The following is a 27,961-nucleotide window of genomic DNA, read 5'->3' on the forward strand; positions in this document are numbered from 1 at the left end:
ATCATCCGAACTTTGCCCGACAGTTGACTTGGTCACATGTAAGAAGCATCATAGAAGCCCTTGGAAGCGTAGCTGGATGTCAGAACAGTGGAGATAGGAACCGCAGAGTTGAGCTTCTTGGAGAACGAAGCACGGGCACCGGTAGAACCAGCACCTGTGTTGCCGAACTCATTGAACTGGACATGGGCAGTGTTCTCTTCACCCTTGTTCCAGATCGACCATCCAGCAGGATGGATAACAGCGCTCATGCTGGTCTTTTGGAATGTCACACGAGCGTACTGCCTCCAGGGTCTGCCGAGGTAGTAAGCGCCATTGGCGACGTTGTTACCGGCAGCAGCGGCGATGTTGCAGTTGTTGAAGACATAGTTGGACATGTTGGAATCAGAGTCTCGGCCGTTGGCTACATTCGTTAGTGGTGTTTTCTGAAACATTCTGTTGTTGTCTTACCAGTGATGTAGCCGACTGAGGCAGAGACCACGCGAAGGTCGTTCTTCTCGAACCAGACAGATGCGCGCTGACCAAAGATAAAATCAGTAGCACCAGCGATCATGCACTTAGAGTACAGCTGGTATCCCTCGTTGGCGAGGAGGGTGTCTTGGAATCCAGTGAGGGCAACTCCGCTGTGAGGAAGTTAGAGAGACTCTCTAATGCATATTGCAGATGATGCTTACTAGTAACCGCTGTCGGCATACGCACTAAGAGCGACAGCCTGGCTGCCCTTTCCATATGTGTTGGCAACATTGACATTGTACAGCTTGAAGTTTGTAGCCTTGACGCGAAGCGTGGCAGTTCCGTCGTTGTTGAGGCCATCTGCTTGGCTCTTTCTCGCCGTGATGGTGACCTTGTTCCCCGCATAGCCGCTTGTGTCGGTGGTGTATCCGTACATGGTCAGCTGGGCGCTACGTGCAGGAACAAGCACCTGTTCGTTGTAGGTTCCCTGGTCGATGAAGATACATTGAGTTCCAGAGGCAGTGGTCGAAAGAGAGTTTACCGCAGACTGAATAGTACCGAATTGGCCTCCCTTCTTGACCGTGATACATCCATTAGGCGCTGTTGTTCGGCTAGCAGCCAGCGCCGCAGTGACGAAGTTGAGAGTTGCAAAGAGCTTCATGATGATGTCTATGTCAGAAGGGATCAAAGCAGGCCAATGGTTGGTTCAAAGTGACAACGGCCGATGCAGTACTTATATATCATGGCCGCGTGCACAACCCCTGATATTTGCATCTCCTGGTATATTCTCTTGTATAATAGAGTACAGCCTTAAACCTTAAACGCAGTGTGGTAGTCATTTTAAATGATTGGTGGAGAAAAAGCATTCATGAAAATACGAGGCCATTTTGTCCAGGATCAGTGTTACCTCAATCTGGGGGTTAGTCTGTGTTCCCCGGAGTGTAAACCTCCGCAGTTGGTTTCAGCCGTTTCAAGCCCACTGCCGTTTCCCCATAGGATTTGACTCAAATAAGCATAGTAGGGCTATATCGATCGATTTATAGTTACGTTTGGATCATAAACTAAGGGATTTACTTGGTGGATTAATGTTTTCCACATGCACTCGAGTAAATCCGGGGTATAAAAGTTTTGGCGGTCCCCCAATGTGCAGTTTTTCCACTAACTCATTAGCGTTACACTGTAGTTTGTGGTCAGATGCATCGTGCTCAAAGTGTGAAATTGACTTTCTTACGCGTTACAGTTACATTGGAGCAGGGGTTGGGATTGGGGTGGAAGAGACTAGATAAAAGTAAAAGGAAATGAACAGAACAAGTACGTCAGTCGACTGATCATTCAAGCAAGATAGAGTAGTTGATAGAGAAGTAAATTAACCTCTGAACACAGAGTCTAAAGACTATGGAATACAACTCGTTCCCCAAAGCCCAAGAACCGCCAATCAGAGAATCTCCATCCAGTCGTCGATATTACATACGTGTCTATCGTAAACTATTTTAGGCCGACATATTCAACAAAGGCACCCATAATACATAAGATCATGAAAGATAATAAGGTAAACATCCACTGCACAGAACAGGCTGCCCACTAAGAAAGTAAGAAGTGAAGTCGCAGGAGCCCCAATGGCAACGGAGTGGAAATAGAACTTCGAAGCGAAAAGTGTGCGCGCACTCGGTCAGGCACGATGCATTTCTAGCAAGGCGTTAGTCTGAGTTGATACTGGAGTTGGGGGTGGGGGGAATACTAACAGAGGAGAGCGAAGGCACCGACGGCAATGAGAGCCAGAACGGGGCGGACACGGTCACCGCCAGAGACAATGACAACATCGTCGTTGGAAGGCTTTCCGTGCTTGCACACAGTAGGCTCGACGAAGGGGACAACGTCAAAGGGGCTGTATCCAAGGCAGACGGTGTAAGCCTCCTTGCAGGTCTCGATAATGGCACCGGAAGCATCGCAGCAGGCCTTGTAGACAGTAGTGCACTCAACACAGCACTCCTCGTCGGAGCCAGACTTGGAACCGTTGTAGCCAGTGTCACCCTTGGACTTGGAGCCAGAGTTATCACCCTTGCCGTTGTAGCCAGTGTCGCCCTTAGACTTGGAGCCAGTGTTGTCTCCGTGCTTGCAAACAGTGGGCTTGACGTAGGGGGTAACATCGAAGGGGCTGTAACCAAGGCAGACGGTGTACTCGCTCTTGCAGGTCTCAATGTCGTGGCCGTCAATGGAGCAGCACTCATCGTAGACAGTGGTGCACTGAACACAGCACTCCTCCTCAGAGCCAGACTTGGAACCTTTGTAGCCAGTGTCACCCTTGGTCTTGGAGCCAGAGTTCTCGTACTTGCAGACAGTAGGCTTGACATAGGGGACAACGTCGAAGGGGTTGTATCCGAGGCAGACAGTGTACTCCTTCTTGCAGACCTCAATGTCACCCTTAAGGCAGCACTCATCGTAGATAGTAGTGCACTCGACGCAGCACTCCTCGACGGTAACCTCAATCTCCTTGTGACCAGAGTTGTTCTTGGAGTAGTCACCCTTGGACTTGTAACCAGAGTCGTACTTGCAGACAGTAGGCTTGACATAGGGGACAACGTCGAAGGGGTTGTATCCGAGGCAGACAGTGTACTCCTTCTTGCAGACCTCAATGTCACCCTTCAGGCAGCACTCGTCGTAGATAGTAGTGCACTCAACACAGCACTCCTCAACAGTAACCTCAACCTCCTTGTGGCCGTAGTTGTCGTACTTGGAGTTGTAGTAGTCCTTTCCGTGGCTGGTCTCGTACTCCTTGTAGTAAGACTCTTCGTGCTTGCAGACAGAGGGCTTGACGTAAGGGACAACGTCGAAGGGGCTGTAGCCAAGGCAGACAGTGTACTTCTCCTTGCAGATAGCGATATCGGCACCGGGGATGGCACAGCACTCATCGTAGATGGTAGTGCACTCGAGGCAGCAGTATTCAGCAGTGTAGTAACCCTCGTGGTAGGAAGAGGTGGAGTAAGAAGAAGAAGAGTAGTGACCAGACTCGTAGTAAGAGCTGTACTTCTCGTAGAAGTAGTGCTCGTCATACTTGGACTCGTAGTCAATGTAGTACTGCTTCTCGTGCTTGCAAACAGAGGGCTTGGTGTAAGGGACAATATCCCATGGGTTGTAACCGAGGCAGACAGTGTACTTCTCCTTGCAGATAGCGATATCAGCGCCAGGAACGGCACAGCACTGGTCGTAAACGGTGGTACATTCGTAGGCGCAGACGTCAGGGGTGAAGCAGCTTCCAGTGCCGCAAACGCACTTGCCATCGTCGTGCTTGGGAGGGTAAGGCTCATACTTGCAGACCGAGGGCTTGACGTAGGGAACGATGTCCCATGGGTTGTAACCCAGGCAGACAGTGTAAGCCTTCTTGCAGACGGCGATGTCAGCACCGGGAATGGCACAACACTCGTCGTAGACGGTGGTACACTCGTAGCAGCAGACCTCAGGGCTGGCACTCTTGGTGGGCTTGACCATGGTGGTCATTGTACCAGTCGAGGTGGTGGTGTCAATGACGGTATCGGGCAAGGCACTGGTAACTGAGGTGGGCACGTTCATGCCGCCAGTGGTAGTCGTGAAATCAGAAGTAGGAACGGGAGTCAAAGTCAACTGGGCGAGGCCAGTGGCACTCATGGCCACGGTCAAAAGACCGGACAGAGTGTGGGAGTATCTCATCTTGGAAGACTGAGATTCGGATCAGGGAAAAGAGAGTGTATTAAGTTGGGTAAAAAAACAAATTGCAGAAAAGAGTGAATGTCGAGTGGGTTAGTAAAGAGTGGCAGTCGCAACCGAGCTGTAAAAGAGTGATGCTGGTTGTGCTGAAGAACTAATTTGGAGGGAAGTTGAGGGCCTTCTTATACTCGATTTGCCCAACTCAAGGACCCCTTTGAACCTGTATTCAGATGTTAACTCTGGTCCCTTCCTCGCCTCTCCAGACGATGTAGACTAGTTCTGGAATCCGGGGAAGGGAGCTTTGGAATTGGGGAAATTTGACATTTCCCCGGATCAAAGTGTTAGTCTGTACTCTCTCTGTAGAGTGCTGCTTCCAGGGAGGCGGTCAACTTGGGAGAGGGGTTTACCACTGCAGAGAGACATGCCCCTCGATTATGTTTCAGTTATGCATATTTTAGCATTCAATGTCAGATGCGCTGGCTTCCTCTAACCTCGTATATGTGTCAAGAATGTGTTAAGATTGATGGGGAATTAAAGACGGATAATTCTATGGTCGCCGGCTTGGCAGACCAAATATGTACTTGGTGTGATATGGAATGGCCTGAATCAACAGATTTATTCACACTAAAATTCCGTAGACACTTTTTCTTGGCTTTCAACGGTCGAAATTGCTTTGAGAAGGGTTTTCACCGCCACAGTCACAAGGTTTACTGTCATTCTTACAGCTGAAGGGAGAATGAGACATTGTCTCGGAACCTCGCTTTAACCTCAATTCACCCTCAAGAACTACCCAATTGGAGTCCATAAAGCGATTTAACTTCATGCCTCAAGTGGAAGGACGCTCTTGCCGAAGGCCGATGCCCAGACTTTTCGGCTTGCAAGTTGAACTTATCTAGCGTATAACCTTGGCCAGACCTTGGGATGAAGAAACATGCATCCCTTTGAGACTGAACAAAAGTTCGATAAGACGATATGTATTATGTGATCCAGCCATCTTATCCTAAAAGACTTACCGCTAGATCATACTGAGACTTGTGATGCTGTCAGCCTGTCTTTGAACAGTACATTGCTGCCGCCTGGGCAAAGCTTGTCTGCTTCTTCGAGTCGGCTGGCTGAGGTCAAGGGCACAACAATCAAATTATTGTGAGACGATTCACTCAAAATCAATACTGAATCTACTCACATTGATTAAAGAATGCACTCTTTTTCGGACTTTCGGTCCTCCTCTTGGACGGGACATCGCGCGGTGATTTGTGGCGCAAGAATCATTTCAGAGGGTCTGACACGATCCCTGGAAATGTTTCACCGCCGCCAAATAAACAAGTATGCATTTTTTTAACCTTGAGTACCTTATTCGCTTAGCGCTTTACATACCAATCCAAATTGCGGTTAGATAACACGTCTCGCCGTCACTAATGCTATTGAGTGTAATGTGCACCGATTTACAAAGCTAAACCGTTCGTGATACAATGGCATTACCCTGAACTTGGGTAATCACAGGTTTTCAATCCAAATGTATTCCAAGGGGTTTAATCGCTGATCATGTGTTGGGATTAGATGCTTTGTGGCAATTATGGCCATATGGAGTCGGGTGTCAAAGACTCTGTCATTAGAAACAATTCCCTATTGCGATCCACCAGTCTCTTCCCGTAAAGGAGACTACAGAGAATGTATCGGACCACATTGTTCAATTCTAGAGCCTCGATACCTCCGGCGGCATCGATCATGCTGATAGCTCCTAATACGTGTTTCGCAGCCATTGAATGGTTACCGCACATGACCTGTATGAATGAGTATCTCGTGTGTCTGTCAAAGAGAAAGTCCACTCACCTCGTCGAAAGACAGCACGATGGTCATCGACACAGCTTCGCGTCGCGAAGATGATTCATTGATAAACATGGATTCCTGCACTCCTCGTAGATAACATAGCTTGTACCGTATAGCCATATCAGCAAAGTTATCTTGCAGCTCGACCAAAGATAGATGGCGGCATGCGGCAAGCAGAAATCCTCGGAGAATTATGGGATCACTGGCAACAAAAGACATCCAGTGACTTCTTATATCCATGACCTTCTCTTTCAAGCCCATTACTACAGGACAGTAAGATATTTGTGCGGGTAGAACCGTTTGTATGTCTGCAACATGATTGAGTCTCGTTATTGATATCGAACATCTACCCTTGACTTACAGTGATTAAAGACAAAGTGTTCCATGGATGAGAGATGCTGCCGAAAACGGCAAATCCCATCAGATTGGAAATCACCGGAAAGAATACGTGGGACTGCAATTGATGATTGTTCTGATTGTTCTTTGGTGTACTTTGGCGTAGACACACCGCGAATATCATCTTTTTTGCGTCCCGTCTTGATACTATTGTATTCTGCCACATCCCTTCTCCGAGTTTTTGCATGAGCGATGCGAGCAGCATGAGAGTGAACTCGCCGGGTCGTCTTGGCAGAGGCTCGTTGACCTGGATTGGATACTATAATAAAATTCATAGTTGTGCCTGTGTAATCAGATATCTTGATAGACTGCAAAGTTGTATTTATTCTTCAAAGACACAAGAAAATAAGGTTCATCTTTCAGTCCAATTTGTCAGCGTCCTCATCTGCTAATTCTTGCATGGCCAAGAAGTGCTCCTACTATATTGAGACTAGTCTACCCCTAGGTACTATTTACACTTTCGTGATTGGATACCCAGATACCTTTACAAATGGTATTTGATCTCATCCCCAACCTCTTCGTATACCTGATCAATGGCTGTGGCAACCTCCTCAGGCAATGGGCCCTGTTCGATCACCTGGAGGTTACTTTCCAGCTGCTCCAAGCTTGACGCGCCGATGATGACGCCATCTCCGTGATTTTGGTTCAAAATGCTATTATGAGCTGTCCATCGGAGTGCGGCAGCATGGCCTCCAATACCGTACCTAGCCGCTACCTGAAGCGCTTTATCCACAGCGGCTTCAATAGGCTGTTTGACGTACATGGCAACATACATGCTCCCAACTTTCGTCTGTTGCATCAATTGGTCAGTCTTGGTCTTTTCAAGCGCGTCATTCCACTCACTGATCCTGAAAATCGCGACATTGACTCGGGACTTTTGTGCTTCTGGGCGAAAAAGCCACCTGCGCCTGGGCTATACGCGTAAAACGCCATGCCATGTTTGCGTAGGAGAGGGAATAAGTCTTTCTCTCCACCACGAACGATTGGGTTGTAATGGCCCTGGTAAACGCTTGGCTTGACAAACCCCAGCTTCTCACAGACATCAATGGTTTTCTGAACCTCATCTGCTCGATAGTTTGAGATGCCCCAAGCCTTGATCTTGCCATCGCGGTAAGCCTGATCAAGAACCTCAAGAACTGGCTCGAGTGGATGCACGCGTTCGGGTAGTTGAAGATAATAAATATTTATCTGATCGATTTTCAGGTTTCTCAACGAGTTTTCAATATCACGCAAGACACTTTCCTTGGTGTGGCCTTCGAACCAGTCGGCTTTGGTATCGATACGGAATCGATGGCCTGCAGAGACAGCACCAATTCTAGGCTCAGACGTGTACGGGGCGCCTGGGGAGTAAACAGCGGCAGTGTCAATTTGTTCATGGCCATGCTTGGAAAAGACGTCAAGAAAAGCATTGACTTCATTCGGAGTAGAGAATCGCGCCATGGGATCGACGGAGCTGTCACCAATCTGTGGGAGTTTCATGTTAGATCGGGGAAGGCTGGGGGGAAGTTGGCATTTCTCACTGGGGCGGCCCCGAGAATTAATTTGATGCCTGCATTGTTTCCCATGATGGATCGTGATTTTTTGTTCGTAAATATAAGAAGGGATGATTTAAGAATAGATGAGAAGACAGACGACGATAACATTGACCTGATCGTCTCTTATATATCACCACAAGAGCCCATTGCTTAGCAATCGTGTGAATGATATCTAATCTGCCAAGATGTGCTGTTTCCAGATGTAGATTAACAAGTGACATTCTGCTCAGTAGTAACGTGTTGTGACCAGATAATATCCCATCTGAAGATGTGGGTGATTATGGCCAAGAAGTGCAGTTTCCTTTTTAAGTAAGTGCAAAATGTAGTGAATAGGACAGTATTTGTTGTGGTGTAAAAAGAGATCATTACAAAGCTGATCTAATTAATTCATAGAGGTAAATATATTAAAATGGCCTTCTAGTCCCCATGAGATGATAGTCTTATTACAAATCATCAAGAACATCAATCACTGATGCTCATAAATCTATTCTGTTCAAATGTGACGAGATTTACCCTATATCCTTATGATTATTCTACGCTAGGCTTATTTGAGAGTTCTTATCGATAATAGGGATTGCACAATTATAATCTCTCTATGCTAATCTTATGCAGACTCTTATGCAACATAATTAGCTTCCATCCAACCACCATCTACATAAATCTCCTGTTTGGTCATGAACTTGCTCTCATCTCCCAACAAAAACGCAATTGAAGCCGCGACCTCTTCAGGTTTGGAGTAACGCTTGATGATTGATGTCAAGTTGTCATCTTCTGTCATGGTCCAGGTCGTACCATTGGGCAAGTGTAGAGGCTGCTTGATCATGTCTGTATCGATGCATCCACTGAACAATGTTAATAAACAAAGCCTACAGATCCAGTACAGTTTGACTTACGGGCATAGAAGATTGACTCTTATAGGGTTCTTGGGGTACTTTGCACCACCTTCATACGCAGCACTTTGACTCAAGCCGCGGATAGCATTCTTTGAAGCGGCGTATGCTCCCATGTTACCTGAAGCGTACTTGACCTGCTGGCTACCGCAGTTGACAATGCTGCCTCCAGGCTTCATGTTTTTCATTTCGTATTTGATGCAGTTAAAGGTGCCGATGACGTTGACGTCAAGCATCTGCCTCAACTCCTCAAGGTCAAGATCCTCAATGGGATGGATACTCTTGTTCATCTTGGCTGTATGGAATGTCAGAACCTAAATCGCCATGTATCGAATGGGAAGTATTACCTGCTACATTGGCAGCACCATCTAACTCTCCCCATTTGGCAACTGTGCCCTCAATCCAAGCCTTGACATCCTCAGGCTTGGTAACATCAGTGGGAAAATAAATAACGCGATCCTTGACATCAGGAATATCCTGCTCGATACCAGCAATGGCCTTCTCCAGGTTCTCCTTGGAAGTTGCTGCCATGGACACTTTGGCGCCACGGGTAAGAAGGTATCGGGAAAGCGACAAGCCAGTTCCCCGGCTGGCACCGGAGACGACAATGACCTTGTCTTGGAAAGGGTATGGGTTTGCCATTTTTAAAAAGTAGAAGGGTAAAATTGCTATGAAGAATACTACACGTAGAAGATGAGTTACAAATGATACTGCCCAATGCTAGATTATATAGGAGAGCCCGCGTTTTCCAACAAGTAAAACGTTGTTGGCTCGGTGGGTAATTGACAATACGGATTAGAACAAGCATGGGAGAATGTTACAATATGGGAAGCCTAGCCACTGCTAATATCTTGGTATGGAGACAGAATGAGATTGTTATCCTGGTCATCTTGACTCAACGCTCTTGTCATGAGGGAAATGATTGAATCGCCGCGATGTGTCTTTCCTCGAGGGGATATCGCTTCCGGGAGGATGGAAAAGATCCTCGTCGGCTATGAAGCTCGCTTGGAAAATCTGCAGCGGGTTGCAAAAGGGGGGATCTTTCCTTGGTGTCGGGTCAGAAGATCCTTACCCGGAAAACAGTAGAGTTGCATTTCGTGGTGGAGGAAGCACTGCAGGGGGCGACAAGGACTTGGGAACTTGACCAGTACCTGTTGTCTATTCGTTGCGGGCCTTGCATAAGACGAAACAAATATTGACCAGGCCAGTTAGTTCTTCAAGTGAGAGATTACGTTTTCCAAGACGACGGCAGAGAGGAAACACGTTGGACTTTGCTTTTGTTGTAACCGCCTGTTAGCGTATATTACAGATGGAAACGGTCGGGCTTGAATTCGGGCGAGCCCGTTCGTGATCGCCTGAGCTTTATCATCAGACGAGAGTCCATGAATGGATCATGAATAGATTTTCTGTGGACCTCTTGACAAGGATGTTAATCCTATTCTCCTGCCGAGAGGCCCTTTCTTCTGCATATCCACTTATATCTGGGTGAGGGAAGAGGAATCCGAATAGCCGAACAAATGATATGCAAGAACAAGAAGTAGACCTTGTGCCAAACGGTTGCAAAAAAGGAAAGAAAATGATACATCGCCAACAGAGACAAAAAGAATGCATGAGCTGAAAATGATCAAACAGGAATTGACGTTGGAAAGGCATTGATGGAGAACCGAAAAGAAATGTTGAGGATTATCATGACTGTTTCTGATCATAAAGGATGACGACGCTGTCCTAAGAACCACAAGACAGAATCCTCCGGATGAACAACAGCCCTTGTGCGTACCTGAAGCAAGTCTCATTCTACAATCACGGACGAGATCCACCCTAGGGAATAGATCGACCAGACTGTTGGATATTATTTCCGAAAGTCGGTAACAACCTAGAGCTGTATTGTTTTAAGGCCAGGTTGGAGATCCTCTGATCTTGGCTTGCCCTTGAAAACAGGCCACCCAAGTTTGCGTTTATGTTCCCAGCGTGGAAGGTCAGGCAATCGGCTCGGAGTGTGGAGCATGAACCAGGACGAAGGAATATCAAAAGGCTGATTGGTCTTGACACGATGTTGAGCTGCAACTCTGTGGAACGTTGCAACCTGCTCAGCTTTTCGACTGGATAATCCGATATACGATGGAATTAGAGAGGAGCACTGGAGAACCTTGGGCCAGAAAAAGGAATTCTGCAGTAACGGCAAGGTTCAGTTGGACTGTAAGACCAACAAGCTGCTGGAAAAGAAAGAATTTTCTTGTCTCATTCTCTAACCGTCTCACAGCGGAGCATTTCATTAGTAGATCTTGGCTGAAATCAGCACCAGGACATGGAACCCTTCCAATCTCTCTTCCAAGTCCCCAGGACGATATTGCCCAAGGGAAGACAATCCTTGAGGACCTGAAGTGAAGTGGAGTCAATGCAGAATCAAACGTATGCAAAGCTCCTGACATGCTTCTTTCTTTTTCTCCAGAAGCAAATAAGGAATTAAAGTGCAGATCTCCCATCTCTTCCCGCAGGATAATTAGTAGCGCTCTTCCGATGGAGTAGAAAGAGAGCTGGTCGATCTTTCGGTCGATTCGTAAATTGAACTTGAACCTGCTCGTCTTTTCTTCTCCGCCTCAAACACAAACACTCATAATACACTTCGATTTTGACTCGGCCCTGCCTGAGTGTCAGCACCATGGAAGTCGACCCGTACATGATGGACCCGCCGCGGGATCAGGACAGGTGGGATGCTGGAAGCAGTGCTCCAACGCAGATTATTCTGGGAGCTTGTCTATTCACGTTGGCTACGGTCGTTTACGGTCTAAGAATATTGACCAGAGTACGTCTGCAGAAGAATGCACTTCGTCTCGACGACCGTGAGTTCCCCTCTTTTGTCATGTATCTTCTCAGGGCTGATGATGGTTATTAGTTCTCACTGGTGCTTCGTTGGTGGCATGCTGGGCTTTCTATGCCTGCACAATGGGCAGTAAGTCAACCAACCCTCATTGATATTTTGCATACTTACCCGACTAGTGGTTGCTCAAGGTGGTTGTGCTACCAACTTTTGGCAAGTCAAGCAATCTCAGTACGAGACGTTGCTCAAGGTATGATCTTGTCTATTGAGTACCTTGACCACGACTAACCATCTCTAGTGGACTGTCCTAGTCAACATCTTCTACATGCTCTCGTCTGACCTCGCCAAAATTTCCCTTCTATTCTTCTACCTTCGCCTCTCACCCGAACGGAACTTCCGAATCGTCGTATACGTATTGATTACCCTTTTTGGACTATACGCCCTAATCTACGCCATGATCAGTCTTTTCGGTTGTCAACCCATCAAGGCGTCTTGGGATCTTGCTGCACAGGCCACAGGAAAGTGCATCGACAAGTTTGGCTTTTTCTTGGCAGCTTCAGTGGCCAACGTCGTTATGGATCTGGTCATTCTGCTTCTCCCTTTACAAATTGTCATCCCACTCCAGATTCCCCGACGACAAAAGATGTCATTGCTTTTTCTTTTCACTACTGGCGGCTTGTGAGTACCTCCCCCTGTACAAAGAATTCTACGGATGCTAATGATTTGTCCAGTGTTATTATTGTTGCCATATACAACTGTGTTCTCACTGTCAAACTATTCAGCAGCCCGAACTATACCTGGGGCCTAGCATACGAGTTGTGCTGGATGTATGCGGAATTAACGGGCTGTGTCATCTGTGCCTCCGCCAGTTCTCTCAAGCCATTCTTCAAGCGCATTATACCAGCTCTGTTCAGCAGTCACGGCGCCAGCTACGGTCCATCGGGTGCAACAGGTGGATCTCATGCGATAGTTAATAGTAGAAGGCAGCTCAGTCGCAAGCAGGCGGATGCAATTGAGCTTCAATCAGGAGATGACTCTGAGTCGGGGCGAAAGGTCATGGACGATGATGAAACCAAGCTGTGGCCAAAGCCCAAGAGCAGTTTCGACAATAGCAACGGTAACCACAAGGTCTTGGTTTCTGCGACTGGTGAGAGCAATGGAGTGGGAAGAAGCAGCTCAAGGTTTCAGAGAAATGGGAAATCAGATGGCATTGAGATAGTTTCGACCACGGAGGTGTTGTACAGTCCCAGATAAAGTTACATTCTCTACATATAGACTAGAATAGATCTTGACCAAATATTCTCCAAATAAAAAGTAACATTGGTCACGGGATAGTTCTACTTTGCATGTCCAATGTGCAGTAAACATCTCATGGTCATGTCTTTCATTTTAACTAAGAATATTTTACCAGCTTACAGACCCTTCCAAAAGAAGGTCTCTGGAAGCACAAAGCTTTCTCGCGCAATCTCGTCCTTGGGATTCGAGCTTGAAGCAAGGATAACTGTGTAGGTTCCAGCCTCAGCCTTCCATTTGGATGCTTCCTGACACCAGAAGGACAAAGAATACTTGTCTAACACCAGATCAACGGTCTTTGTTTCATCTACATCCAGATATGCTTTGTTGAACGCCTTTAACTCCCTAATAGGTCGCTGAAGGGAAGGGTTATCATGGTGGATGTACAGCTGTACAACCTCAGCTCCAGAAAATGGTCCTTGGTTTTTAATATTGACACTGACTCGCATTTCGTGGTCAACAGAGGACTCGAATTCCTTAGGGACTGTGAGATTGGAGTAAACGAATTTTGTGTATGACAATCCGTGGCCGAAGTAGAAGAGAGGCTCTCGGTCGACCATTTCGTAGTATCGATGTCCAATAAAGACTCCCTCGCCGTACACAATATCGTAGTCGGCCTTGGAAAAGGTAAGGTAAGCTGGAGTATGCCTGATAGACTTGGGGAATGTTAAAGATAGCCGTCCAGATGGGTTGACTTTGCCGAATAGAACGTCCGCCATTCCGTGACCGCATTCCTGGCCACCAAACCAAGCATGTAACAGTGTCGAAGCTTCCGTCTCCCATGGCATCTCTATGGGGAGTCCTGATTGGGTAATAATGATCTAGAATAGGTGTTAATGTTCACGTCCTGCTGGTCTTGTTGTCAAGGGTGGTCATCTTACAGCGTTGGGATTGGCTCCCAGAACAGCCCGAATCAATTCATCAACCCGTCCTGGCAAGTTCAAGTGCTTTCGGTCGCTTCCTTCGTATTCAAAGTCCGATGAGAGTCCCGTGATGACAATTGGGACATCTACGTTCTTGGCCAGCTCGATAGCGTCTTTGATTCCTTGATCCTCATCATAGAGCTCGTAGATACCGACACGTCCAGTAAGTGTTAGTGCGGTACCAACACCACCTGACAAGTTCTCATTGACCTGGATAACTTGAAGGTCAAGAACTTGGCCCTTCTGAAACTCTCCTTCATAGAATCGCTCCATCGAAAGACGGTTGAAGCATGGTGTCGAATCCGTTTTGGGTGGCTGACTCGTCCATAGATCAATGATATCCTTTCCATTGATCTTCAGTTTACCCTTGCCAGAAGTACTGAAACCGAACTTGAGTCTTCCAGATTCTTGGATAGTGTACTTGGCTTGAGCCTTGACATAGTATTTGGTGGGAATGCTTGAGTGGTAGCTTTCAGGCACGTCTACCAGCTGCTTCTCTGCGATAGTCGAGACAATCGCCTCAGCGTCCTTGTTCTGCTCGGGGTCCTCCCCAAAGATTTCAACATGCCAACCCTCAGTCTTACCATCTGGGGTTCTATGACCCTTGATGAGCGGACTGAATCGGAATGCTGGGTCGATATCAGTAAGTAAGCGTAGGATTAAAAGTAATTTCAGACTTACAGTTACATCCCGGGGTGTAAGTCATGTTCTCTTCCCCAACTACCTCCTTGATGGCTTCATATGGAGTAATACCATAATAAGGCTCAACTTCAGCGCTTCCACCCCCACATAGTGAAGGGTTCTTGACATGATCTCCAATAAGTCCATACTTAAGCTTCTCGGGATTCTTGATGGGCAATCTTTGCGTTTCGTTCTTCAGAAGTACGATTGATTCCGCAACGAGCTGCCGAATCAAGACTCGCTGCTCCGGAGTGTCAGACTGAGGTGGCTTTCCAGAAACCTCTCCAGCCTTGACTTTGTTGACGAGATTCAAGACATTCTCGACAGACTGATCAACTGTTGCTTTGGAGACCTTTCGGGAGTTGACGGCAATACTGAGACGCTTTCCTCTCCAGTCTGTTGGTCCGGGCATCTCGAGATCCAAGCCGGCGTTGATAGCTTCTGATGTACTGTAAGTGCCAAACCAATCACTCATAACGAGACCGTTGTATCCCCACTCTTCGCGAAGAATCTCCTTCATCAACAAAGGGTCCTCGCTTACGTGAACACCGTTGATCTTGTTATATGAAGTCATGATCGTCCAAGGATCGGAACCTCGAAGTGCAAGTTGGAATGGTAGCATATGTACCTCTCTGAGAGTTCTTTCCGTCATGATGACATTGTCCTCAATACTGTTGTCGGATTGATCGTGGGCTGCATAGTGCTTGACACTTGTTCCAACACCTTGTTCTTGAACACCATTGATGTAGTGCGCGCCCAGAGTACCACTAAGAAACGGGTCCTCTCCAAATGCCTCGAAACCACGGCCAATCAAGGGCGACCGCTGTAGGCAAAGCGTAGGCGCCAACAGTACATGAACGCCGCGGTACTTGGCTTCTTCGCCTAAGAGACTACCAATCTTGTGAATGAGTTCAGTGTTGAAGGTTGCGCCCATTCCCGTAGCAGACGGTAACATGGGACTTGGCATCTAGTTGTCGACGTCAATCAGGTGTTCTTGTAAACAATGCAGGCCACTTACACGTGTGAATGATCGTCGGCCTCGAATCCCATGGGGTCCATCTGAAGTCTGTCTGTGTTAGATAGACCTTCTTTCCATTATTTCCAAGTCTTTGACTTACAATAAGACCAGGAATGCCATGATGCTCAAGGCCAGTCATGCGGAACGAGCCTTGACCAGCAAGGAGTTCCACCTTCTCACCGAGAGTCAGTTGACTCAAGAGAGCTTTCACATCGACGAAATCTTTATCGGCCATTGTTTCTGAGATTTTTGTTCCCGAATAAGGAACTTTGAGGATTACTTGTTGAAACTCACGCGGTATATAAAATACCCCAAAAACTGGTTCGCTTACCGGTTCCTGGCTGTTTTAGCCGTCGGCATTTCGGGCCGCTGAGGGTTTCCCCATGTTGTTTGCGGGGATGACAGGGCGACTCTCAACCTGACAAACTTGGCATTTACCATGATCGAAATGATTCGGGGTTGAGTTTACTTGTGCGGATACTCCGCCTCGTTTGAGTGACATCGTGAAATATGACAAAGCAGCAAGGTTCACTGATCTTGAGGGTAAGCCCAAACCATGTCTCCACTACAACCCGATTTGTTCTATCGATTCCAAACAGGCCATGTCTAAACGTACTAATGTTTTTAACATATAGAGTATCTACAGGAACCACCAGGCACCTCTGTCTATGCCGGTTTCTGTCCGGTGATAACCTTGGTGAAGAAAACTGCGCCTTGCTCCCTGACTTCCTTCTCAAACCTGGCCGCTAAACCATCAAACACAGATTCGGGAACGTCAGCACTCAGACCTAATCATGTTAGAAGTGTAGCAATTCAATTAACAAAAAAGGCTTCTTACCCTTTGCACCCTGTATCAAACTAGGGATAGTAAGAAGAAAAGGCTGAAGCGACATTTCGGCAGCCTCATCATCACCCAAAAGCTTACCCATTGGCAGCTCAACTGTTTCTGCAGTGACGCGATTAAGTCCTGCGGCCTCAAAGGCTGTTGGGAGTTTGTGGGCAAGGTCAGACACCATTCCCATAGCTTTGAACACGCCCAAAAACAGAGCGCAGACTTCCTTCAAGGCTGGACTAATATTTGGTCTATCTTGCAGATCGAAGTCCATTTCATGAACTTGTAGCCATCCTCCTGGCTTAAGTGTGGCTTTGGGTTTCCGCCGTCAGTCATATTCTCAAGCTTCCTAATAGAGGGCTTACAGGCGAGGTGTTCAACTGCCCTCTGATATCCCACCTTGGCAGCACCAGGAATGACAAATCTGACATGTGTGACATCGAAGACTCCAGTGAACTCTTGGCGTGGTGGTTCACAAAGATCATAAGTTTCGTATCTTAATCCTCCTTCAGAAGGTGGAAGAAATGCCTCAACAACATCTACTCCAACTAGCCGGGCAGATGGAGATACCTGCTTCTTCAAGTCACGTAGTAGGGTTCCTGGAAGGTTAGTGAGGTATAGATGGAAAGGCATTCATATCTTACCATCAGCACATCCAACGTCAAGTACTCTGAGTCCTTCTTGGTCTAATGGCACAGGTACGAAGATAATCTTGTTATCAATACATCGTTGAACCCAAGCATATTGTTTTTGAAGTCGTTCTACCTCACTTTTAATTTCCCAAGGATATTCGAAATCACTAGTAGATGACATCTTTTAAACAATGGGAGGGATGTTTGTGAGTGAGGACAGATGAGGTATGAAAATAACGATAACATATGAGCGGTTCGGCTATTTATATGTGAAAGTGGTATATACACCACGATAGATTATCGTATCTGTAGCGTCCATTATTCTTAGATACTTTATGTGTCCGGCGTTGAGAAATGTGCCCGATTGCTCTAATAAAAGTCTCCGTTGGATATCAAATGCAGGAAGCTTGGTTTAGTGCTTATCAGTCAGCTTATTATGGAGGCATTCATCTTTTATGGTTTGTCTTATGCTTATTTCGACCGTGATATCTAATGACATTAGATCGAACATAGCTCTTTGTAAGTGGATTCAGAACTGTATCATATAGTAAACAAGATGAACTGTACCGTATATAACCAGCTAGAATATATGCTATTTAGAACAAATGATGCCACACACGCTTCCATGCGGGACCATTAGCAAGCTTCTCACGGTAAGCATTGATAGTGTCCCAATCATGCTCTCGTCGACCAGTGTCGAGGTCAATCTCGCTGATCTTCCTCCACCCCTCCCGCTTCCAGATGTATCCGATTATATAGAATAGAATGACCACAGGCATAGCCAGGTAGGACTGGAAGAAGCCCTCTGCCGTACCAAGAGATCCATCAATGTTAGTCATGGCGGTATAGAATTGCGCGATAAGAACAATGACAATGATGAAGAGACCAATCCACGATCCCCAGACGCCAAAGACATGCTTAAAGGGGATCTCATCAAGAGTGTGGCCATGATATTTCCAAGCGGATCGGAAGCGAATATGACATAGGCAGATAGAACCCCAGGTAAACAAAGCAGCCAAACCTGAAAGCGCCTGTAACCAGATGAAAACAGTAGTGCCTTCTCCGTTGACACTGATGTAACCAAGGGCACCAATTGCGATAATGGAGATAACGGCGGGAAGAGGTCGTCCGGATTTGTCGATGAAAGAGAAGAATTTAGGGGCGTAACCCTGTTGCGACAAGGCTACCAAGGTTCGGCTACCGCCGTAGACACAGGAAACACCGATAGAGAGGACAGAGACAAGGATAATAACGTTCATGAAGGAATCGTATCCCTTTAGTCCAGCGTTAGACGCAGCAATAACGAAAGGAGAGGCACTAGGATTGTTGTTTCCAGCGTTGAGAAGTCTCTTATCGGTTGAAGACACAAGGAAGCCGACGAGGAGAAGACCAACGACGTAGAAGAGTGTGATTCGCCAAAAGACTTGCTTGATAGCGCCTGGAAGGGCCTTGGCTGGGTTCTTGGCTTCAGCAGCAGCGAGACCGACGAGTTCTGTTCCACTGAAGGAAAAAGCTGCAGTAACGAAGACACCTACTCGATGTTAGAAAATCAACGGCAAGACAAGATTTTGATATGGACGGCATACCGCAGAATCCTCTGAAACCATGCTGGAAAGCACCGGGATTATGCCAAAGACGTGCACCCCAATATTCATCGTAAATACCGTTTGATGGGCCTCCACCACAAACGAGAACAACGGCGACGATCATGAAGATAACTGTCGCGGACAGTTTAAGGAGAGCAGCCCAGAATTCCTCCTCGGCATATCCAAGAGTTCCGAATATGTTGACAATAATGATGACAGCAAGGAAAACCTGTATTTTGTGAGTTGCTGCTTCAGGCCTCAACACAGATACGGTTCATATTGACTTACGCTAACCCAGATGGCGACGCTGGTGTCTGGCGCCCAGTACTGGATGACGGTACCACAAACTGTTAGTTCAAGAGGAAGAACGAAAGCCCATTGCATGACATAATTCCAACCCATGGCAAAACCCCAGGAAGGGTCCACGAATCGGTTAGCATAGCTGATGAGGGCGTTAGTATTTTCAACGGGAAAGACTAGGGCTGGTACTAACGTATAGAAACCACCAGAGACGGGGTACATGACAGCGAGTTCTCCAAGCGCGTAAACGACATTGAAGATCATGACACCCATGATCAGAAAGCCAATGGTCAACGAGCCAGGGCCTCCAGTCTGAAGCGCACCGCCACTACCAACAAAGAAGCCTGCACCAATACTGAAATCTTGTTAGCAAATCACGTCCTGGTTTATGCGTCACTGTAATTGTGTGGTGGGCGGTAATAAGCCGGTGTTGCACAATGACGACAGAAAGTGAGGGAGGAAATGAACTAACCTGCCACCAATAGCAATCATGTTAAGATGACGAGGCTTCATGTCCCGCGAAAGCTCGACGGTACCTTTGCCGTAATCATCGTGAGCCTTGAAGGATTCGAGAGTGAGACCATTGCGTAAGGCCCATGATTGCTTTGGCGTTTGAATAGGCTCTGTTGTGCCCTGCTTCTCGTCATATCGTGGTGCATCATGGGCATCAAAGGCCTCTGATTTGGGGTTAATTTCGGAAGCCATGGTGAGGAGAAGTGACCTTCAGACAAGAGATTATGTAAGTTTGTCTGACAATTCAATACAGAAGTGGTGAATATTGAGAGTAAATGGATAGCGCGGATCACACGGCAGGTATATATATGAATCACGGATACAAAACTACTAAACTAATTGTCTGAAAATGGAAAGTGACCAACATAGAATGCTTACAGGGTGATCTAATTACAATGCGGAAGGTGGTTGAAGGAAAGGGGATGCTAGAGATACGTAACATGAGGGATTGTTTTGGTGATGGGATGGTTTCGGACCACCTCTAATCTCACGGATAATGCGGCACCTTTTCCCTCAGCTGGGGCAAATTCGGGGCAACAAAAAAGGAGCTGTCAGCCCGCATACTTTATCAACGTTGATTGCTGTAGCTGAACCAAAAGCTAGTGGACATTCAAGTTAGTCTGTAGTTTGTTTCTTGACATTTAATCGGCTCCGAAGGCATACATTCAACTTGGCTTATGGAACAAGTGCAGTAGAGTAGAATTATACTGAAACATTTCCTTCTCTTCTCTGTACGACGAAAACAAACTGCAATCTACACAAGCAGCATAACAAAGTGATGGATTTGAACTCGTCCGTAATCTGGGGTAAAGTGGCATCTTTTGAGCAATCTATTTGTCATAGATTCAAGTTACCCCAGAATATCCTTGAACTTGGTTTCTTGATTTAATGGCGTATCGGTTGGATCATTGGGTGCTCCCCCCGTCACGGAGCCGAGCTAGCCGGTCCGTCTTATCAAACCCGCCGATCATGCTACTAACAGCATTTAAAATGACCGAAGCAATGAGTGTGATTGGATGTAGCGGAAGGATCTTTTATCTGGGATGCTCTGATACGGGAAGGGATCAGTTACGATGTGGTACAGGAAGAGTGCAGTAGGACCGATGGCCTTGTTTTTTGTGAGAGGAATGCAATCATCAATAGAGTTTGATCTGGGTGTCAAGACACGAGTCAGTGCGTATCATGTTGACTGATAGGGAAGATGTTTGTCTAGGTGAAATGAAACTGATCAAGTTGGATGAGGTCGTTGTCAAATATCTCCAAGAAATTAATTAGAGCCGCAATTTGATCTCTTGGCAACGTTGACAGCTTGGCACGGCGATTATCATCTTGGCATTGCGACGGGGAACAAGTGACGTATATTGACTCTGACAATGAGACGCGTATCACCTTTGTATCAATTAGGAAGCTGTTGAAAGTCAACCTGTCAGCATTATCCGAACCTCAAGACTACCCTAAATCAGTCGAGTTTCACTGCAATCTCCAGTGTATCTGATGCTTGACAAAAGGCCTGCTCTGCTGTCTATATCAGGCCATTGCTTTCGTCGCGCAACCATCAACGAGACATTTGAACGGTAAAATGACGCAAGCAAACATTGTTGATCTCCCTGGCTTGCATTAGTTGACAACCCTCAACGGTCAGACAAGATATCTAAGCGAGCCATGACGTAGGTTATTCTTGGATCGCACTAGATGAGTCACTAACTGATAAAGCCTTGTCAAGCGATGATTTATTGATTATCTGTTATGGCACTATCATTTCTTTTATACTTTCCATGATCGCGGAATTGACATCATGACTTAATCTTACTCATTCCATCGCCGATTCATGTCAACAATTTTAGCTTAAATTAATGCTTAACTTGATATACCAAGGATCATTCCAGTCACTCCAGGTACCTCACTCTCCTCCTGCCACTCTCAGAACTGCCTTTTCAGCAGACAACTTCCCATCTTTACTGAGTCTAAAAGCCTCAGTGACATTTTCCAAAGTTCCTACCTCTCTAACAGGGTTTGGCTGTAGGTCTTCTGTCCATAACATATCGGTGACCAACTGCAAATACTTTTCCCAAGTATCTCTGTCGTCTGGTGTTGCCGCCCCGACGTTGTCGAACATGGCATAGTCCTCGCCGAGTTCCCTCCCAAAAACAGTAAAGGCGATTATGGATTCCGCTTTAACATATGGATTGATAGCCTCAATAGAAGACTTGTTGACAGGAGATAGAGCCACCAGATGAGCTCCTTCCCTTCTCCCAAGAGCATTTGCCATCTTTACTTGAGAGATTTCATCTGCGATAGTATCGAAAGCGTACTTCAACTCGCCATTGGTGATATCTCTGACGCGGTCGACCCAGTCTGCCTCATGGTAGTCGATAGCGATATCTGCCCCAAGTCTCTTAAGAAGGTCATGATTCTTGACCGAGGCGATTGCAATAACTCGAATACCGCTGAGTCTGCCAAGCTGAACAGCATATAAACCAACGCTGGTTGAAGCACCGTATACAAGGAAGTCGACTTTGTTTTCCTTGGGCTGGAAGGGCTCTGGAAGCCTCATGCGTTGAAACATTGCCTGCGTAGCAGTTGCGAAAGCAAGCGAGATAGTCGCTCCCTGCTGCAAGCTAATATTTTCAGGTATCGCAAAGACAAGAGTTGCTCCGATGTTGATAAATTCAGCAAAAGAACCAACACCCTTGTAGGTTGCACCATGAACCCAACCTCCAACTCGTTGGCCTTTTTGCCATTTCGAACCATTCGGTTCTTCGACTGTCCCGGCGAAGTCACAACCAGCTATGAGACCGGGTGCTGCAGGACCATCTAAAACGTCACCATCGACCAGCTTCCAGTCTCCAGGATTCAAGGCAACATAGTGCACCTTGACGAGGATCTCACCACTGCTTGGAACTGGACGAGGAACGTTTTGGATTGATCCGCTCCCTTTGCCGTCTGTCACAAAAGCTCGCATGGTGGCTCCTTTCATGTTTCTTCAAAATAGGTATAGATATTGGTCTTGTTGGTGATCAGGATATTACTGGAAATGTTAAAACACATGGATGGGGATCAGTCATATCGTCTATACACCAACCGCAATATTATTCATCAGCGTTAGGAATAACGTTATGTACTCTTGTAGGTGACAAATCCATTATTTAAGATGTTGTTTCCACCTATCATGTTCTACCAAACTTCCAAGATGTCAGTGAGGATTGACATCCTTGTATACTTGGAAGGCTTAACCAACATCTTAGAAAATATTCTGAGAAAACAATGTGGACGTCACTTATTTAATCGGGAAAAGAAAAGATATTGTAAAATGTGGTTCATTAACATCTATTAAACATCATCGCTCGTTATGCAATGTGAGCTGCCTGTCTAGACAAGACTTTTCCCAACTCAATGGCGACTTGTTTGTACCTCAGGAAATCCCAGCATCACCCGAATCCTTCCCAGTCGCAAATAAAACAAAGAATATAGAGACATAAAAAGGAAAATCGTAAACAGTCATAATCTACAGGCGAGCAGAGAAACTGGCCTGGGCGTTCTGTCCATAAGCGCTCTTCTCGGGTTGGTAAAAGGGAAGAGATGTAACAGTAGCCTTGATGCGCTTGCCAAAGTACTCAATCTCAACCTTATCACCTTCGAGGACCTCTTTGGGCAGATACGCGTATGCGATAGGCTTGCGAATGCTGTATCCGAATGCTGCGCTGGTCACGTAACCGGCTGGACGGCCCTTGACGAACACAGGCTCCTTGCCGAGAACGACCGACTTGCCATCATCGATAGTGAGACCACGGATGCGCCGGGACACTTTCTCACTGGATCGGCCCTTGAGAGCGTTGTAGCCAACATAACCGTCCTTTCCGGGATGGAGAGCAAACTCGAGACCAGCCTCGTAAGGGTCATACTCCTGGGTCATGTCAGAACCCCATGATCGGAAGCCCTTCTCGATGCGAAGGGCATTGAAGGCGCTTCGACCAGCGGCGATGACTCCGTAGGGGAGACCACCCTGCCATAAAGCATCCCAGAGTCGGAGACCATTGTCAGCAGTGGTATAGATCTCGAAACCTTCCTCGCCAATGTACGAGAAGCGAGTGGCGATGGCGGGAATACCAGCGATCTCAACCTTCTTAGTGGTGAGGTAAGGGAAGGCTCGGTCGGAGAAGTTATCCTTGCTGACAAGCTTCATGAGGTCATTAGCCAAGGGGCCCCAAACACCAACGCTGGCGAGGCCACCAGTGATGTCGCGGACGTGGACGGCTCTGTGAGAGCTGGCCTTGGTTTGAGCCTTGGCCTCACGAGTGAAGTAGTGGAGATCGACGGGGCCGTTGACACCAAGGTGGAACAGGTCCTCACCCAATCTTGCGACGAAGATGTCACTCCTGATACCACCGTGGTTGTCAAGAAGAAGTGTGAATGTGACCTTGCCAACCTCACCGGCAACGTTACCAGTTGTCAAGCGCTGCAGCAACTCAGCAGCGCCAGGACCAGCAATCTCAAGTCGTCGAATAGGAGTCTGGTCGTATAGGGCGACACCAGTTCGTGTCTTCCAGGCTTCGACAGCGGTCACAGGCGAGTAAAATCTGGAGGACCAAGCATCTCTCTCAACAGGTTTCCAAGCCTCGGGAAGGTCCTTGAGGAACTTCTCGTTGGACTCAAAGTAGTGAGGGCGTTCCCATCCACCAGCCTCGAGGAAATAGGCGCCAAGCTGCTGGTGACGCTGGTGGAATGGGCTGACGCGGAGGTTTCGGGGAGACTCCTTGGGTTGAAGAGGGTGGAGAATGTCGTAGACCTCGACAAACTGCTGGGAACCAGTCTCGACTACGTAGGCGGGAGAGAGCTGAACTTGCTCAAATCGAGACAGTTCACACTCGGAAAGATCAATCTCGGCGCGGCCAGTAGTAAGAAGCTCGGCCATGGCGCGTCCAACACCAGCAGACTGTGTCACCCAGACGGCCTCGGCGACGTAGAAGTTATCGAAGTTGGGGGCCTGACCAACAAGAGGGCCACCATCGGGAGTGAAGGACATGATACCGTTGAAACCGTGGTCAACCTTTGTCTCGCGGAGAGCAGGAAGAATCTCCTGTGATAGCTTCCAGCCAGGCTCGAAATCCTTGGGAGTAAACTTCAAGCTGGAAGGCATATTCTTGTAATCAACTTCCTTGGGTGTCTCGCCCAGCGAGGCTGCAACGACTGGCATGGGACGGTGGCCGTAGTATCCAATACCGTAGTGGTCGCCGTGCTCACGGTAGTAAAGATCCTGATCTTGGTGTCGGAGAATAGGGAGTTGAGCACCATTGGGCTCCTCATTCTTGCCCTTCTGGCTAGGAACGGATGTTGTGTGGACGTATTGATGAGCCATAGGAGTCAGGGGAATAGGGAGTCCAACCATGGCTCCAACCTCGACACCCCAGAGTCCAGCGCATGAGATGACGATATCGGCTTCGAATCTGCCGTTCTTTGTGTTGACGGAAGAAACATGGCCGTCGTGGTGGTCGATAGATGTGACCAATGTTGACTCGTGATACTTGACACCTGCTGCTCGTGTTCGCTCGATGAGCTTTGCTTGAGCATCACGAGCGAGAGCTAGACCATCGGTAGGGATGTGAAGTCCACCAAGCACCTTGGACTTATCCAACAAGGGGTAAATCTCAAGACACTTCTCGGGGCTGATGAGGTTGGCCTCGACGCCCCAAGAGTAGGCATATCCTCTTTTTCTCTTGAGCTCCTCCAGTCTTGCGGGTGTAGTGGCAATCTCTAGACCTCCAACTTGGTTGAAGGAGCCTAGTGACATGAGCTTCTCGACTGTGTAAGTGGCCATCTTTGTGAGGGTCTTTGATGTGTTTGTCTGGAATACCAGACCTGGGGCGTGAGATGTTGAGCCACCAGGCATAGCCAGAGGTCCTTGCTCGAGGACTGTGATATCAGTCCATCCTCTTTGGACCAACTCATCAGCAACGTTGACGCCGACGATTCCGGCGCCGATGATGAGAACGCGCGGTGAGGGTGCCATTTTTGTCTCTTCTCTTTTCTGAATTGAAGGAGATTAGAGTAGTATAGAGGCGAGCAAGTGAAGATAGAGATGAGAGATGAGAGATGGGTTTCAAACACAATGGCTTCTATTGGCAAAGGTTCTAGTCTCGTTATATCTTTTCCATGAACCGTCCACTACTCCGCACTCTTGCTCCTCCGCACCGTCGTCGCACCGCGATCATCAACTCAAACTATCTCCGTCCTATGTCATGGTTACGATAAGGCAACTAACATGAGAGCCTCCGGTTGCGGAAGCGCTCACGTGATCGGGAGTTGGAAGATATAGCGCCGTGATGGGAGGGCGTGTGGATATCACCAAACCCGGCGCTTGCAGGTTGGGTAGGTAGGTAGGTATGTACGCTGTAATGCGGGGAGATAACGAACAGCAGATCAATGGCGAAACTAAAAAATCTAGAATGCTAAACTTGGATTATTATCGACCGGGCTTCAAGTGCCGACGAAGAGTCGAGTTCCACACCAGGAGAGTCCGTGCCGAGATGATAGGACACGCGTGATAACGTAGCGAGTTGCGACTATACACGCGGCTTTCCAGTGAACAGACCAAATTATCCGTATGCAGGATGGGATAAACGAAACGGCCGCTATCGCAGGCAACACAGCGCCCAATGCTTCTGTCCTCATGCAGGACGCTCGGTTGGGGGATGTTACAGCTCATTGCAGTGGCTGGGGATAAGATGAATCAGCTGGACACGACAGTTGTCAGGGTCGACCATGGCACGGCTGGTATCTTTTGAACCCTTGCAAGCCCCTTTGAAAACACCGTAAATTTCTGGTCATGGGACCTTTTGCGGCAGAGTCACATTTCACGATGCCTTCACTTAGACCTTTTTCAGGGTCTTTTTTCCCCCTTATGGTTGGGACCGAAATTGAGATCCCCTCCCTTGTAAGCTCTAGACTCCAATGGATTTTAGAGGGTCCTGTATTGACTACATGGTATTTGAGCGGTGATGATTGGATTGTCATTGACCGTTTGGTTCGCATGTTGTTTGCTGTCAATCAAATGCCCTGCACACAGACCTTTGACCCCCATTCGCTTTGAGGTCCTTGTCAAAGATTAGCCCAAACGAGGTGTGGCATCCAATTGAAATATGTACGGGGAATAACCGGCAATACAGACAACGCCTTTCTTTGGCTTCAGAAGGTAATTATGTACAGAGCCAGGTGATGGACCAAAAGTCAATCTGTGAATTTAGTGTAGTAGAAGGTGGTTGACAAGTTGGAGTCCTCGGTTCTCGAGTTGCCGTGCGACTCCAACCAAATGTCATCCCGCGGGAAGGAAAAGTTAAATTCCACCTGTAACAGTAGCTGAACTACAATTGACTCTATTTTCGTGCCAAGAAGTGGAATGCTTTTGGGTTCGGCCGAGCCTGCAGTCGGTAGAGTCGAACAACGTCTAGAACGGCGAACAAATGTGTGAATTGCTCAAAATGGCATCGCGAATGGCTTCACATGGATAGCTACTGTACCTACGCCATGTCGTGGCACCCTACTGCACTGCGTCACACTACAACGTAGGTAGGTATGCACTCTGTTTGTCTTTGTGTTTTTGTAGTGGAGCGGTGAGGGTCAGGACCCAGGAACAGAAAAAGATGGGATGGCCGGGCAGGGTCTCACCGGGAGAACAAGGTGAAGGACTCACGAGGATGCCAAGATAAGACAGTGTGAAAAAAAGTTAAAAAAGATCCAGCAGCTGACCCGCCCCTTGTAAGCCAACCGCCTAATATCGCCAAGTCATTTTCTCAGCCTCTAGTCAACCCCTCTGTCTCTCGGTGTTCAGAACTAGGGGTGCCCCGTTTTCCCCGGAAAATCCGAAAACTCTTGACACATAGATTGTGAATAGCTTCGTGTTTACCCCAGATGAGGATTACGAACTGGTCTCCGCCTCCGCTTGGTCCGAGTTTGACATGACACATAGTAACCCAAACGTGTCCAAGTGAAAGTTGGGGGAGGGGAATATTCTCCAGCCCAAGCGCCATGCAAGACCATTGAAACGCCTTCTGTAGGTAATAATACTGCAGTGTACCTATCTAGAGTGCAGTAGAGAGTAAGTACTAAGCTACGACCGGGCACGACTCGCCTGGGCTAGGGATGGACACATTGTGCATGTCTAGTGTCAATCTCTTCCATCTATCTCCCATCTCCGGGATCACTTTCTTGTCTCAGTGCTTCCCCGCACATCACAACTTTCCTATGCCACGGGGGCCTCTTTACCCCAGAAAGCCTCTAAACTTACAGTACACAACTAAAAACGCTTCACTTTTTTCGCTAAACCAAGACCAAGCAAAGCGACTCCTCCCCCGGTTTCGGATACCCCGGTCCTCCCCTCCCATCCCCTCCATATCGAGACGTTGATCGGAGAGCAGGGACCAATTGTCCACAAGTCTTTGTTGTCTGTTTTCCATTTTCCGGGGGAGGGAACTAATGCTCCGCAATCATGACTCTGTTGGAGTTGGTCCAAGACGCACCTCGTTGTCATGGTGGAGAGCTTTTGCCCTGCTTCTGTGCGAGTTCCAGGAAAAGTAAAAATAATGTGGATGA

The 27,961-nt window shown here is 47.5% G+C and overlaps 10 protein-coding genes across 10 annotated transcripts; 1 reads left to right on the forward strand and 9 right to left on the reverse strand.

Moving 5' to 3' along the window:
- Positions 1 to 32: 32 nt before the first annotated feature.
- FPOAC1_005785 (uncharacterized protein) lies at positions 33 to 1,111 on the reverse strand (the record flags this gene model as incomplete). Its single annotated transcript, XM_044850298.1, has 3 exons — positions 33 to 400; positions 448 to 620; positions 672 to 1,111. 3 exons carry the CDS (start codon positions 1,109 to 1,111, stop codon positions 33 to 35), a joined length of 981 nt encoding a protein of 326 aa, XP_044709008.1.
- A 1,076-nt stretch (positions 1,112 to 2,187) lies between these two features.
- Positions 2,188 to 4,134, reverse strand: FPOAC1_005786 (uncharacterized protein; the record flags this gene model as incomplete). The annotated part of the gene is made up of 1 exon (XM_044850299.1): positions 2,188 to 4,134. The coding sequence occupies one exon, from the start codon at positions 4,132 to 4,134 to the stop codon at positions 2,188 to 2,190; it is 1,947 nt and encodes a 648-aa protein (XP_044709009.1).
- A 1,568-nt stretch (positions 4,135 to 5,702) lies between these two features.
- FPOAC1_005787 (uncharacterized protein) lies at positions 5,703 to 7,919 on the reverse strand (the record flags this gene model as incomplete). The annotated part of the gene is made up of 6 exons (XM_044850300.1): positions 5,703 to 5,912; positions 5,962 to 6,266; positions 6,320 to 6,662; positions 6,881 to 7,144; positions 7,198 to 7,818; positions 7,875 to 7,919. 6 exons carry the CDS (start codon positions 7,917 to 7,919, stop codon positions 5,703 to 5,705), a joined length of 1,788 nt encoding a protein of 595 aa, XP_044709010.1.
- Positions 7,920 to 8,505: 586 nt separating this feature from the next.
- FPOAC1_005788 (uncharacterized protein) lies at positions 8,506 to 9,421 on the reverse strand (the record flags this gene model as incomplete). Its single annotated transcript, XM_044850301.1, has 3 exons — positions 8,506 to 8,731; positions 8,783 to 9,074; positions 9,127 to 9,421. 3 exons carry the CDS (start codon positions 9,419 to 9,421, stop codon positions 8,506 to 8,508), a joined length of 813 nt encoding a protein of 270 aa, XP_044709011.1.
- A 2,017-nt stretch (positions 9,422 to 11,438) lies between these two features.
- On the forward strand, positions 11,439 to 12,851 carry FPOAC1_005789 (uncharacterized protein; the record flags this gene model as incomplete). The annotated part of the gene is made up of 5 exons (XM_044850302.1): positions 11,439 to 11,619; positions 11,673 to 11,729; positions 11,777 to 11,847; positions 11,896 to 12,275; positions 12,329 to 12,851. 5 exons carry the CDS (start codon positions 11,439 to 11,441, stop codon positions 12,849 to 12,851), a joined length of 1,212 nt encoding a protein of 403 aa, XP_044709012.1.
- A 158-nt stretch (positions 12,852 to 13,009) lies between these two features.
- On the reverse strand, positions 13,010 to 15,747 carry FPOAC1_005790 (uncharacterized protein; the record flags this gene model as incomplete). The annotated part of the gene is made up of 5 exons (XM_044850303.1): positions 13,010 to 13,711; positions 13,772 to 14,442; positions 14,495 to 15,461; positions 15,513 to 15,560; positions 15,613 to 15,747. 5 exons carry the CDS (start codon positions 15,745 to 15,747, stop codon positions 13,010 to 13,012), a joined length of 2,523 nt encoding a protein of 840 aa, XP_044709013.1.
- Positions 15,748 to 16,178: 431 nt separating this feature from the next.
- On the reverse strand, positions 16,179 to 17,157 carry FPOAC1_005791 (uncharacterized protein; the record flags this gene model as incomplete). Its single annotated transcript, XM_044850304.1, has 4 exons — positions 16,179 to 16,300; positions 16,351 to 16,656; positions 16,710 to 16,943; positions 16,989 to 17,157. 4 exons carry the CDS (start codon positions 17,155 to 17,157, stop codon positions 16,179 to 16,181), a joined length of 831 nt encoding a protein of 276 aa, XP_044709014.1.
- Positions 17,158 to 17,572: 415 nt separating this feature from the next.
- INDA1_1 (Amino-acid permease inda1) lies at positions 17,573 to 19,567 on the reverse strand (the record flags this gene model as incomplete). Its single annotated transcript, XM_044850305.1, has 5 exons — positions 17,573 to 18,507; positions 18,563 to 18,791; positions 18,851 to 19,004; positions 19,056 to 19,217; positions 19,335 to 19,567. The coding sequence occupies 5 exons, from the start codon at positions 19,565 to 19,567 to the stop codon at positions 17,573 to 17,575; spliced, it is 1,713 nt and encodes a 570-aa protein (XP_044709015.1).
- A 1,708-nt stretch (positions 19,568 to 21,275) lies between these two features.
- Positions 21,276 to 22,352, reverse strand: FPOAC1_005793 (uncharacterized protein; the record flags this gene model as incomplete). Its single annotated transcript, XM_044850306.1, has 1 exon — positions 21,276 to 22,352. The coding sequence occupies one exon, from the start codon at positions 22,350 to 22,352 to the stop codon at positions 21,276 to 21,278; it is 1,077 nt and encodes a 358-aa protein (XP_044709016.1).
- A 528-nt stretch (positions 22,353 to 22,880) lies between these two features.
- On the reverse strand, positions 22,881 to 25,382 carry FPOAC1_005794 (uncharacterized protein; the record flags this gene model as incomplete). The annotated part of the gene is made up of 1 exon (XM_044850307.1): positions 22,881 to 25,382. The coding sequence occupies one exon, from the start codon at positions 25,380 to 25,382 to the stop codon at positions 22,881 to 22,883; it is 2,502 nt and encodes an 833-aa protein (XP_044709017.1).
- Between the last annotated feature and the right edge of the window lie 2,579 nt (positions 25,383 to 27,961).

Source organism: Fusarium poae, chromosome 2, assembly GCF_019609905.1.
Source record: "Fusarium poae strain DAOMC 252244 chromosome 2, whole genome shotgun sequence".
Lineage (NCBI taxonomy): Eukaryota > Fungi > Ascomycota > Sordariomycetes > Hypocreales > Nectriaceae > Fusarium > Fusarium poae.